The following is a 12304-nucleotide window of genomic DNA, read 5'->3' on the forward strand; positions in this document are numbered from 1 at the left end:
ATTCTCCTGCCCCCTGAGTAGCTGGGACTACATGCGGCCGCCCCCACGCCTGGCATTTTTTTTTGTATTTTAAGTAGAGATGGGGTTTCACCATGTTAGCCAGGATGGTCTCAATCTCCAGACCTCTCGTGATCTGCGTGCCTCGGCCTCCCAAAGTGCTGGGATTACAGGTGTGAGCCACCACGCTGGGCCAAAGGTCTGATTTTTGTTATCAGTGTAGAATACAAAAATACAGAGTGAACACAGGCCTTTCATATTAGCATGGACTATTTTCTGGACTTTGGTTTCTGTTTCTCTCTGTGTGCCTGTCTCCCTAGATTGCTTTAAAGCTTGTTATTTTAGTCGAAACCATGACAAGAGTTGTGAGAGTTCTCCTTTCTCTATGTTTGGATTACTTTTTTGTTAACCTGTTGAAATCCATGTGCACAGTGGTTTGGTGCACTGCTACTCTGGGCCGCTTGGTGAGGACTGGGAATTCACATTCTCAGCTGGCATTGTCTCTTGGCTTAGTTAATACTTGGTCTTGGACATGCGTGTACAACTATTTTGCCCTAGATGCTGTTAATGTTAAACATATTTAAAAGTATGTCTGGATTCACGGTCTCTTCTGCTTTCCAACAGTTATTAAAAGTGCTTTATTTTTTCTCTTACTTTCCATGTTGTACAATGGGAAGTTGTTCAACCTTTAATAAGAGTCCTTTTAAAAGGTTCAGTGCTGTTGATCTGGTTCCCAGAGCACAACCCTGGGAAAGAGATCTTGACTGACTGTTGTGTGTGCCTCACGTTTTTGGGATCTTAGTTGCCTCACCTTTGCAGATGGGCAGAGTAGTTGCTGGAAGTTCTATTGTAAGAACCGTTGGCTAGAATATAGTGAACAAGCTTAAATCTCTGTAAGGAAAGGCATTATAAGAATTTTGGTGGCTGTTACCCTCCGTTATTTCAAGACATCTTTGAAGAGGTTTGGGGCTAGTACAAGAGGAAGCTATTTGTGTCCCTTAAACATTCTGGCTTGGGGGTTTTAGAGGCATGCTGTTCCAAAATTTGGACTCTCCTCTTTCTATTTTTGCCTGATTAGACTTGACAAAAGCCTTCAGAGCAGTGTCATAAAAGTTTGTTTTTTGAGTTCAGGTAACACACATTACCTGTTGTTTGGAATCTCTTAATGCTGCCTAATACCATTAAATGTCCATGTCCAGCCCAGTTTCCCAAACTTGGGGTCTAAGGACTCCCTCAGGCTGTGGTTTTCCTCTAAAAGGGGTCTATTGGCGCATTGCTGGAGTTTGAGAAATAATGTCTAAGCAACAATAGTTAACACTCTGGAACTTGAATCTTATTCTTATCTTTTGGATTTTTGTCATTAATGTTAACTCTTCTCAGAAACTTCAGGAAATAGACCATTGGGTTGCATTTTTTTGGTTGTGATGCTCTGGATTTTTACCTCCTTTCGCTTAGTTTCTCTAGGTCCCTGACCTAAAGTTTTGTACTAATAAACCTCACAGAAGTGACTGCTTCTTTTTTGGCTCTGTGGCCCTAGTGTTCTATAGGAAGTTAAAGGAGTGAAGTGAAAACTTTATACACTTGGTTCCTTCCTCGATCTGTGTGTGTGTGTGTGTGTGTATGTAGCTTTGCGTTTGTGCCCTTACAGTGAGGGAAGGAAGGGGGCGTGGTAGAGAATTCTGAATGGACTTTTCTTCTTGGGATCTCCTGCTCTTGAGCCAAGATGGGACATCCATTTTCTTCCTGGTGGTGAGACCTGTACTGGCACTGGGCATGGAAACCCTGGTTTTCTAGAGAGGCAGAAACCTCAAGTCTTCATGTTAGCATGGTCTCTGTATCAGCATCACCTGGGAAGTTGTTAGAAATACAGATTCTCAGGCACCACCCCTGACCTACTGAAGTGGGAACTCTGTGGGTGGGACCAGCAGCTGTGCTTTAGCAAGTTCTTCAGAGGATTCTGATAGATGTAAAAGTTTGAGAGCCACTGCTTTTAGAAAAGGGTCTTTTTAATTTCCCAAGAAGGCTTTTTGTATCTCTTCTAACTGGAGCTTCAGGTTATCACTTTCTGGAACCAAAAATGTGATACAAACAATAGCAGCAATGCTAATTGCCAGCCATTTTTATATGGTTTGATGGTTGGGAGCATGGACTTTTTGGAATTCTTCACTACTATGTGACCTTGGCCAAGTTAGTTTCTCTCTGGGCTTTGTTTTTTTTTTGAACTGGGTTATGGAGATAACGTGGTAGAAACTATTACTATCCCCGTTTTACAATTGAGGAAACGGAGGCACAGCAATGGTCCCAGAGCTTGCTTAGAGTCCCTCTTAAATGGAGTAGGGGGTTTAAATTCGAGCTGTCCGATTGCAGACCCTGGACTCTTACCCACAGTGCTGTCCCCACTCTTGTCTGCATCTCCATCAGTCAGTCTTAGCTGGTGCCAGCGTGTATCCACCTGGAACCACAAATGCGAGCCAGAGGATGGCCTAGTGAGTTGGAATTAGAGCATCCCCATTGTTGTCGTGTTGCAGCATGAGCAAGATTTTGACTGACACTTCAGTATGGAGCTCAGTGTTTCTTAAACGCAGAGCCTGTGAACCTCCTTTTCAGAATAGGGCTCTAAAAGATAAAAGCTATCCCTCTGGTGGGTCCGTGGCTCTCACTGGAAGTGCTGTGGAAATCTGGGCGGGGAAGAAGAGTTAGTTGGTTGTGGCTGCTACCATTGAGTGGGTGGGGCTGTCTTCAGTGTGCAGATGGGTGGGTTCCATGAAAAATTGTCCTGTGTCCCCTGCACTTTCAGATGTGTCACTGAAACTTTCAACTGTTTTTTTCCCATCTCAGATGGGAATCTGTTTTACGTATGATCTCAAAGTATTTTTTGTATGATTTTAATATACATTTAATATACACTGAGTTTCTGAGGAATGTAACTGTTGCCCCTTACTATGTTGGGAGACTATTTTGTTAGTTTGAAACTGTAGCAAGAGTGTATCACAGTTTCAAAAAATTCATGTTATGCTCTTCCTGATCATTTGAAATGGCAATACAGCACACCTGTATCAGTTTGCATCTTGTAGTTACTATGTTATGCTAATACTAGGAATAGAAACAAACATTTAACAATTTCTTTTTCTTTCTTTTTTTTTTTTTTGAGACAGAGTCTCGCTGTGTTGCCCAGGCTGGAGTGCAGTGGCACGATCCCTGCTCAGTGCAACCTCCGCCTCCCGGGTTCAAGCAATTCTCTGCCTTCTAGGTCCCTGCTTCTTCAAAGTCTAATGTGTCCATGAATCATGTGGGAATTTGCTAAGAGGCTGATTGTGACTCTGGGGGAGGAGTGAGATTCTGCCTTTCTAACAGGCTCGCAAGTAATGCCAGTGCTCCAGGGCCATGGACCACACTTTCAGTTGGGAGAGTCCATTGTAGAGTGCCTGAGCGTTTCCTGTTGAAGTGCCTATTTTAAGTTACTTTCCTTTTTAAAATTTTTAGAATGAGAGCATTATAACTGATTTTAAAAATATTGGTATAGGTAAGTTATCTATTAATTTCATTTCACACTAGGGAAATTGATGTTATACAATGTTTGTTTTCAGGATGGTGTGTGGGGTTTGATGGGGTGAATGCCCTTACTCTGGGTGACAAAGCAGTGCTAGTTAGAAACACAAATGAAATTACAACTCCAAATTCATGAGGTAGTGACTCAGAATATGCTCATGTTAATTGTTCAGAATAGGATGTCATTCATTTGTTCTTTGAACAAATATTTATTGAACACCTGTGATGTGTGCTATTTGCTGGGCACTGCATCTGTGCACTCTGTGCTTGGCCTGCGTTTGTCAACAAAATAAAGATCCCCAGTTTTACGTACCTTATCTTCTTGTCGAGGAGACAGCCAATACACATTCTAAGTAAATTATAGTGTGTTTTAGGTGGTAAATGCTATGGATTGTTGAAGGATTAGGAATGCTGGGAGGTAAAGGGAATGAGTGGACAGTTCCAGTTTTAAATAGAGTCATCACATTTCTCATTGAGAATGTGAAATTTGAGCAAAACGTTAAGGTGGTCAGGTCGTTGACCATGTGGATACCAGGAAAAAGAGCAGTTAGGCAGAGGGAACAGACAGTGCAAAATCCCTGATTAGAGAGTGCTGGGCTGGTATGTTTGAGAAACTGCAAGGAGACTAGACAGTGTTAGTGAAGGGAAGTGTGGTTAGGGATGAGGCCAGAAAGGTAATGGGGTTAAGATCACACAGGAACTTTTAGGACATCATAGGACCTTTGCTTGTACTTTGAGTAAAATGGAGCGTTTTGAGCAGGAGTGACATGGTCTCACTTGAGTTTTAAAAAGCTCCCTATGGCTGCTGTGTTCAAAGTGGCCTTCAGGGAGCAAGGGGAGAAGCTAGGAGACCAGTCAGGAGCCATTGCATTGCCTAAGCATGAGATGATGCAGTGGTGGTAATGAGAAGTGGTCAAATTCTACATGTATTTTTATGAAATTTAGAATTCAAAGTTTAAACTTCTCAGAACTCAAGGCTCCCAATAATATCTGTGTGGCTCCTAGTTTGAGGAAAACCTGAGGTAGATGACAGATATGTATCCATCGTTACATGTTCTTTTCCTTCTGGGGATTCTGAGTTTGTGCACACACTCAGGAGTGGGTGTGTCTCTTTGTCCCAGCGATTAGCAGTTGGATACAATGAGCAGCTATCTGATCTGGTGTTAGTTTAAACCAAAAAGTGAAGCAATACTAAACTATCTGGTTCTTAAAATCTCACACATTCCTCTTGATTAGGCCAGAATGTATTTTTAGTAAAAACATATGCTGTTACTCAATGTTTCTTATAATACTCTGATGGCAAATCAAAGATAAATATTCAGTTTTCTCATCCTACTTTTCCCCTGAGCTCACTGCTGGTACTCCTACTTTCTTAGACTCAGAGACTACTGAAATTTTGGTAGCACATTTGCTTTAAGTTGACTGAAACGTTTCTGACTTAAAATATGCATTCTGTAGTTTTGCTCTATATTTTCACATAATTTATTTGAAAATGTAGGAACAGTTTGGAGATATCTTCTGATAATGTACATGTAGCTCATATTCTGTGCGGATCACGATTTCAGTGACCTTCTATGCTTGGAGGAGACTTGATTACCATACAGTGAAATTTTCTATAGAGGGGTCTTTTGAAAACTTGCCAAAACAGTGGCCCGCCAAGGCATTAGTAAGAGCACACATAATTAAGTAAAGTTACATGGCATGTCTCCAGGAGACCTCTGTTCTCAGCCAGGGTGACCTTTTTAGAGTCAGGTGCTTAAATGTCATAAACTATTTTGTTCTAAGCTTCTTGATTAATCATAGCAGTGATTTTGATCAATTGCTGTTTTTCATTTTATGCATGCAGTAGTTACATAGAGGAGTAAGTGTATCTTATTCTTGTGCCGTGGCTACCATTACTCCAACTGTTACTAGGATTATTTCTTGGCTTGGAGTGAGGGGAGCAGGAGGTAGCTTCATTTACTCAAACCTCTCCCTCTTATTCTTTCAAGTCTGTATTTTAGGAACTCTGAGGTAGTTCCATGTAGTCCATAACTCAATGATAATCTGGGTAGGGCAAGAAGGTTTTTTTTTTTTTTTTTTTTAGCCTTGGGTTATTTTTGATGTGTTGTGACCTTGGAAAAGTATTCCTATATCTATCCAGTAGGAGATCTTTTTAAGGAGAGTAGGAGTTGTAGCCACATATTTTTAGACCACATTTTCATGTGGCATTTGTTCTTTGGTGGCATGGTGTCATGGAAATTTCTCTTCCTAGTCTAGGATTTAGAAGATAGTATTTCCATGCTGGCTTTGTCCAGTTGCTGCACTAGCTTAGTGAGGCACACTTTTCTCATCTGTACAACGGGCATGAAGATACATACCTACTGTCTCCCTTGGAATTGGAGTTGGCAAAGATCAAGTGAGCCAAAATACGTGAGAAAACATTGCAGCTCTAAACTTCCCTTCAGTTGTAGGTTGTGATGTTGTGTGGCTGTAATCATAAGGCGTGTGCCTAGGAACCTTGTGTTTCGGTCTTTAATTTACCATTTGTCTTGGGTAAGCTGGTGAGCCAGCTTTCTTAATCATAAAACAGGTGTGTGCATAGGGGTTGGCCAGGAATGGAGAGTCAAACTATGGGCTCTCTGGAAACAATTTTTTTTTTTTTTTTTTTGAGATGGAGTCTCACTCTGTCACCCATGCTGGAGTGCAGTGGTGCGATCTCGGCTCACTTCAACCTCCGCCTCCCAGGTTCTAGCGATTTTCCTGCCTCAGCCTCCAGAGTAGCTGGGATCACAGGCACCTGCCACTACGCCCAGCTAATTTTTGTTTTTGGTAGAGATGGGGTCTCCCTTTGTTGGCCAGGCTGGTCTTGAACTCCTAAACTCAGGTGATCCACCTGCCTTGGCCTCCCAAAGTGCTGCGATTACAGGCGTGAGCCACCGTACCCGGCCTGGAAACAATTCTTAAAAAAATCCTATCATTTTATATTTCTGTGAGATTTTTGCTCATTTTTTTCTTTTTCTAACTTATAAGTTAAAAAAAATCTAAACTTACAGGAAAGTTAAAAGAATAGTATAATGGGCCGGATGGGGTGGCTTACACCTGTAATCCCAACACTTTGGGAGGTTGAGGCCAGAGGATCACTTGAGGTCAGGAGTTCGAGACCAGCCTGGCCAAAATGGTGAAATCCCATTTCTACTAAAAATAAAAAATTAGCTGGGCATCGTGGCAGGCAACTGTATGTAATCCCAGCTACTCGGGAGGCTGAGGCAGGAGAATGGCTTGAACCCGGGAGGTGGAGGTTGCAGTAAGCTGAGATTGCGCCACTGCACTCCAGGCTGGGCGACAGAGCGAGACTCCATCTCCAAAAAAAAAAAGAATAGTATAATGAATACCCATATACTCTGCACCTAGAGTCAACAGTTAACATTTGCTTCATCCCTCTACACATTTAAGTATTTATGTATTGGTGTTTAAACTTCAATTTCTGCCTTCTTTGATTGTTGTCCTTTCAAGAATTCTCCTCTACAGAGTATAACAAATTTAGCCATTACTTAGGATGCAATATGTTGGATTATGTTGAAGCTTTTACATCCTTCTGCTTAATCAATACCTTCTCTTGAACAGGATGAACTTACTGCTGTGAATGTAAAGCAAGGCTTCAATAATCAGCCAGCCTTCACTGGAGATGAACATGGCTCAGCCAGAAACATTGTAATTAACCCATCAAAGGTAATGTTATTTGTTTCCTCAAACTCCTGAAAAAGTGTGTATATGTGACACCCTTAATAATCACTGTTGATAAATTAGTGTTATTTAAGCCACAATCCATATTCAGATTTCCCCCAAATACCCTGTATACTGTCCTGCCCCAGGATCCAATCAGGGATCATACATTGCATTTCGTTGTCACATCTTTTAATTTAGTACAGTACAGCTCTCTGCCTCTCTCTCCTCCCCTTTTGTGCCTTTTTTTAAAAAGGCTTTTATGACTGCTATTCTAGAAGAGCCCAGGTCAGTTGTCTGACATACTAGTGCTATATTCTAGATTTTTCTGATTGTTTTCTCATGACAGGATCCAGGTTAGGTATTTTTGGTAAGAAGACTACATTGCATCATACTAGGAGACATACAATGCCAGTTTGCCCTACTATTGGCTATAGTTTGATCGCTTGGTCCGGGTGGTGTCTACCTTCCCCCTGCATTGGAAAGGTAGTCCTCTCTACCTCTTAGTAAGGTCTACAAGGTGATAATTTGAGAAGATATAAATATCCTATTCTTCAATAAAATTTCATCCTGTTATTTTAGCATCACTTGATGACTCCTGCTGAATGATTTATTTTGCTGGTGATTGCAAAATGCAGGTTTTCTAATTATTCCCTACGCATGTTTTACTTGGCATTCTTTTATTAAAAGAAGTGCTTTCTTTTAAACTGAGGTTTTTTTTGTCTCTTTGGATTTTTTTTTTTCTTTTAATTTGACGTGTTATAATCCGTACCTTCATTTTTCTTTTTGATGCTCAAATTGGTTCATGTTCTCCCAGTAGGGGCCCTGCTAACCTGGCTGTTGGTTACATGTCCTTGTCATCCTTTGAGCACCTCCTTACTTTTGGCACCAAAACATATTCCAAGTTTATCTTGTTCTTTCCCAAACCAGATCTGGATGCTTAGTGCTACTGGAGTGTCATTCTTCCTAGGCTTTCTCAGTGGACAGAGATGGGACTCATAGATACATATTTTTTCTACCTACCTGTCATTACCATTTGTAGCCCAATGCCGCAGGGTATTTCCCCTGCTTTTTCGTATTCCGTTTTTAGGTCTCCCTTCTCCCAAAGTGAGAACCCTAGCTCTTAATAATATCAATATATTTATTCATTTATTCTACCTTACAACACACATAAAAAAGTTCCAGAATAAAATACTTCATTGCCACTCCAACAACAAAACCACTGAATAAATGTAGAATTTTTCTACAATACTTTTTGCCCTTAGACTAACTTTCATTAAAAGTATATACTCAGAATGTTGTGCTCAAATTTTTTTTTTTTAAATTAAATGTCTTTTTCTGTGTGTTTATCTTATCAATTAGGAATATAGGCTAGGTGTGGTGGCGCACACTTGTAATCCCAGCACTTGGGGAAGCCGAGGCAGGAGGAGTTTGAGACCAGCCCAGCCAACAGGGTGAAACCCTGTCTCTACTAAAAATATAAAAATTAGCTGGGTGTGGTGGTGGGCGCCTGTAATCCCAGCTACTTGGGAGGCTGAGGCAGGAGAATCGCTTGAACCCAGGAGGCGGAGGTTGCAGTGAGCCAAGATTGTGCCGCTGCACTCCAGCCTGGGTGACAAAGCTAGACTCCATCTCAAAAAAAAAAAAAGGAATAGAAATAGAATTGTTTGTGTTTCTATTTGTAATCTTTTAGGGTTTGATTTTTTTTCATATATTTTGAGTTGGATATTAAAATACTTTTGTGAAATTAAAAGCATACATACAAATGAAAAGAAATCAGACATGCAGGTGAATTTCTGTTTCCTTTCCCTTCTCCAGAGAAACATGTTAATGGTTTGTGTATCATTCCAGATCTCTCTTTATGTGCACACAAATATATAAATAATTGACAATTTGTTAAACTATCAACTGAAGTATTACTTAAGCAGTGTGAAAGAACATAGAAACATTTTCTGCAGATAGTCCTATTGACTAAACACAATGTTTTCAGTTTTGTCTTTTTTCAATCTTGGTACAATTTTTTACGTTACAACCACAATTATGTATATGTAATTTGTGATCCTTTTTAAAAATCATGATAAACCATACATAACATTTACCATTTAACCACTTTTAAGTGTACAGTTCTTGGGCATTAAGTACATTTGCATCGTTGTTGCAAACATCAACCATTGTCACCATCCATCTCCAGAACTTTTTTTTTTTTTTTTTGAGACGTATTCCAGGTTTATGTTCTTCGCTCCCAAACCAGATCTACAAGGTGGAGTCTTGCTCCGTCACCCAGGCTGGAGTGCAGTGGCGCAATCTTCGCTCACTGCAACCTCTGCCTTTCAGGTTCAAGCCATTCTCGTGCCTCAGCCTCCCGAGTAGCTGGCCACACCTGCCTCCACATCTGGCTCATTTTTGTATTTTTGTAGAGACAGGGTTTCACCATGTTGGCCAGGATGGTCTCGAACTCCTCACCTTAAGTGATCTGCCTGCCTTGGCCTCCCAAAGTGCCGGGATTACAGATGTGAGCCACTGTGCCCGGCCTCAGAGCCTTATCATCTTTCTTAATTGATCTACTTTAAAAAATTGAAACATTATTTTGTATGCACTTTTCGTTATGGCTGAAGTAGTCATATGAATAATAATTCATGGCTAGATAACATTCCATGATGTATGTGCTGTAATTGACTGAAACCTCTATATACAGCAGTTAGTTTGTGGCCAATTTCTCATGGTTATTTATAAAGAAACTGTAGTCATACTTGAAAGTATAGCTTTTGTTCTTTAGGATAAATTCCCTGAATTGTATTACTACTTGGTTAAAGGGTGTATTAATCTACTAGGGCTGCTATAACAAAATACTTCAGACTGGGTGTCTTAAACAACAGAAATTTATTTTCTCATCGTCTGAAGGCTGGAAGTCCAAGATAAGGTGTCAGCAGGTCTGATGTCTCCAGATGCGTCTCTCCTTGGCTTGCAGATGGCCACCTTCTCACTATGTCTTCACATGGTCTTTTCTCCTTGTGTGTTCCTCCGTGGTGTCTCTTCTTATGAAGTCCTGCTGGATTAAGGCCCGGTCCTATCACCTTATTTAACCTTAATTACCTCCTTAAGGCCCTATCTCCAAATATAGTCACATTGAGGGTTAAGGCTTGAGGATGAATTTTGAGGATGTACAATTTAGTCTCATAACAGAAAGTATGAATGCTTTATGTCTCTTGATATGAACTGCTAAATTGTTCAGTAGTATAAAGTTTTATGTCAATTTAAATAACTGAGTAAATGGAAATAACATCTATTACACTTCCGCTACCACTCTTTCTGTGAGATTTACTCAAGGACCCAAGACTTCTGAGGGGAATTTGATTTTATAAATATGAAATACATGAATTATAATGTAACTCCTAAATTTTTTCCCCACATTCTTATCAAATGAATTATTTTTGAAAATAGCTTTGGATGGATGGAAACAAATGTTAAATTTAACCTTATTTCTGGCCGTGTCTGGTGGCTCACACCTGTAATCCCAGCACTTTGGGGGGCTGAGGCGGGTGGATCACCTGAAGTCAGGAGTTCGAGACCAGCGTGGCCAACATAGTGAAACCCTGTCTCTACTGGAAAAAAAAAAATTAGCTGGGTGTGGTGGTGGGCACCCGTAATCCCAGCTACTCTGAGAGGCTGAGGCAGGAGAATAGCTTGATCTCAGGAGGCAGAGGTTGCAGTGAGCCGAAAATCACTCCAGCGCATTCTAGCCTGGATAACAGAGTGAGACTCTGTCTCAAAACAAAAACAAAAACAAAAACAAAAACAAAAAAAAAAAAAACACCTTACCTCTTATACCTTGTTTGTGGGAGTACACAATTGTATAAACCTTTTAGAGGGCAATTTGGCAATGCTTATTAAAATTGCAGAATTATATAGTCTGAATTCTGGAAGTCTATCCTAAAGCTCTAGCTGACTATGTATGAAATAACAAATGTGAAAGGCTACTCATTTTAGTGTGATTTGTAATAGCAACATTTTGGAAAAAATGCTGTAAATGTCCATTAATGGTAGCTTGATTAAATGTATATCCACACAGTACATTGTTATGTGTCTATAAAAATGAAGAAGCTTTCTGTATACAGATAAGGAAGGGTCTCATTTACTAAGTGTGCATAATGAGCTATACATACAAGGAAGAGAAAAATAACAGATGTGTGTTTACTCACCTGTATCCACATAAGGAAACAATGGAAGGACACATAAGAAATGAATCAAATTGTTTACTTGGAGGTAGGCATTGGGACTTGGGAATGAGGCGGCTCTTTACTTTTTATTGTATTTATGGATTGATTTCTGAATAATATATATTGCTATTGCAATTAAATGTTATAATCATGTTTTGACCTTTTATGGAGCCCTAATGTGTATTTTCTAGTCTTTTGCTTTCTTGGGAATTTTGACTGTTAACAGTATGCATTTGTTTACAAGGGCTTGTTAGCAGGAATTAATACATAAACATGCAGTCACTGTGTTCCATTGCTATCATTAAGTATATAGGAGAATATAATTATAAAATAGATTGCTCAGACTACTTTTTTCATTTTTAGAGCTCTGCTTATTATTATTAAATACTTAAACATAATTGCAAATAAGAGACCTTTTGAATGTATAGCAATCTGCAGTTGTAGGTGTTTTGTGCTTTTGGTGCAAAGACCAAATAGCGATTGAGAAATTTAAAATTAAACAATTGGCTGCTACTGGCTGCTTATTTCCAAACAGCTGGTTTTCCTATATTTTTGCACTTAATTTATTCACTGTTTGGACATCCTGCAAATATTTGCTTTAAAAGAAATCACAAACTGCAGTGGTTTGTATTAAAAAAAAGACATACTCCTTTTCTACTTATTCTAATTTTTATTATTGTATTACATTAACACACCAGAACCAGACTTCTTGTCATTACATCAATCACAAAGATCAAAGAATGTCAGGCTTTTCACCCTATAGATGAATTTGGCTAATGGCTTACAACTGTGTTTCAACCTATGGACTAATTGTTTATTGACTCATTAACTAAGGT

At 39.7% G+C, this 12304-nt stretch overlaps 1 protein-coding gene across 9 annotated transcripts in view; it reads left to right on the forward strand.

The window, feature by feature from the left end:
- MED12L (mediator complex subunit 12L) overlaps positions 1-12304 on the forward strand; it is a 344195-nt gene that overhangs the window by 24115 nt on the left and 307776 nt on the right. For all 9 annotated transcript variants that reach the window (XM_055250839.2, XM_063620247.1, XM_063620245.1 and 6 more), the window contains exon 3: positions 7153-7257. In XM_055250839.2, the coding sequence (XP_055106814.2) occupies positions 7153-7257 (105 nt within the window). The remainder of the gene's footprint in view (positions 1-7152; positions 7258-12304) is intronic.

Source organism: Symphalangus syndactylus, chromosome 17 (assembly GCF_028878055.3).
Source record: "Symphalangus syndactylus isolate Jambi chromosome 17, NHGRI_mSymSyn1-v2.1_pri, whole genome shotgun sequence".
In the NCBI taxonomy this organism is placed as follows: domain Eukaryota; kingdom Metazoa; phylum Chordata; class Mammalia; order Primates; family Hylobatidae; genus Symphalangus; species Symphalangus syndactylus.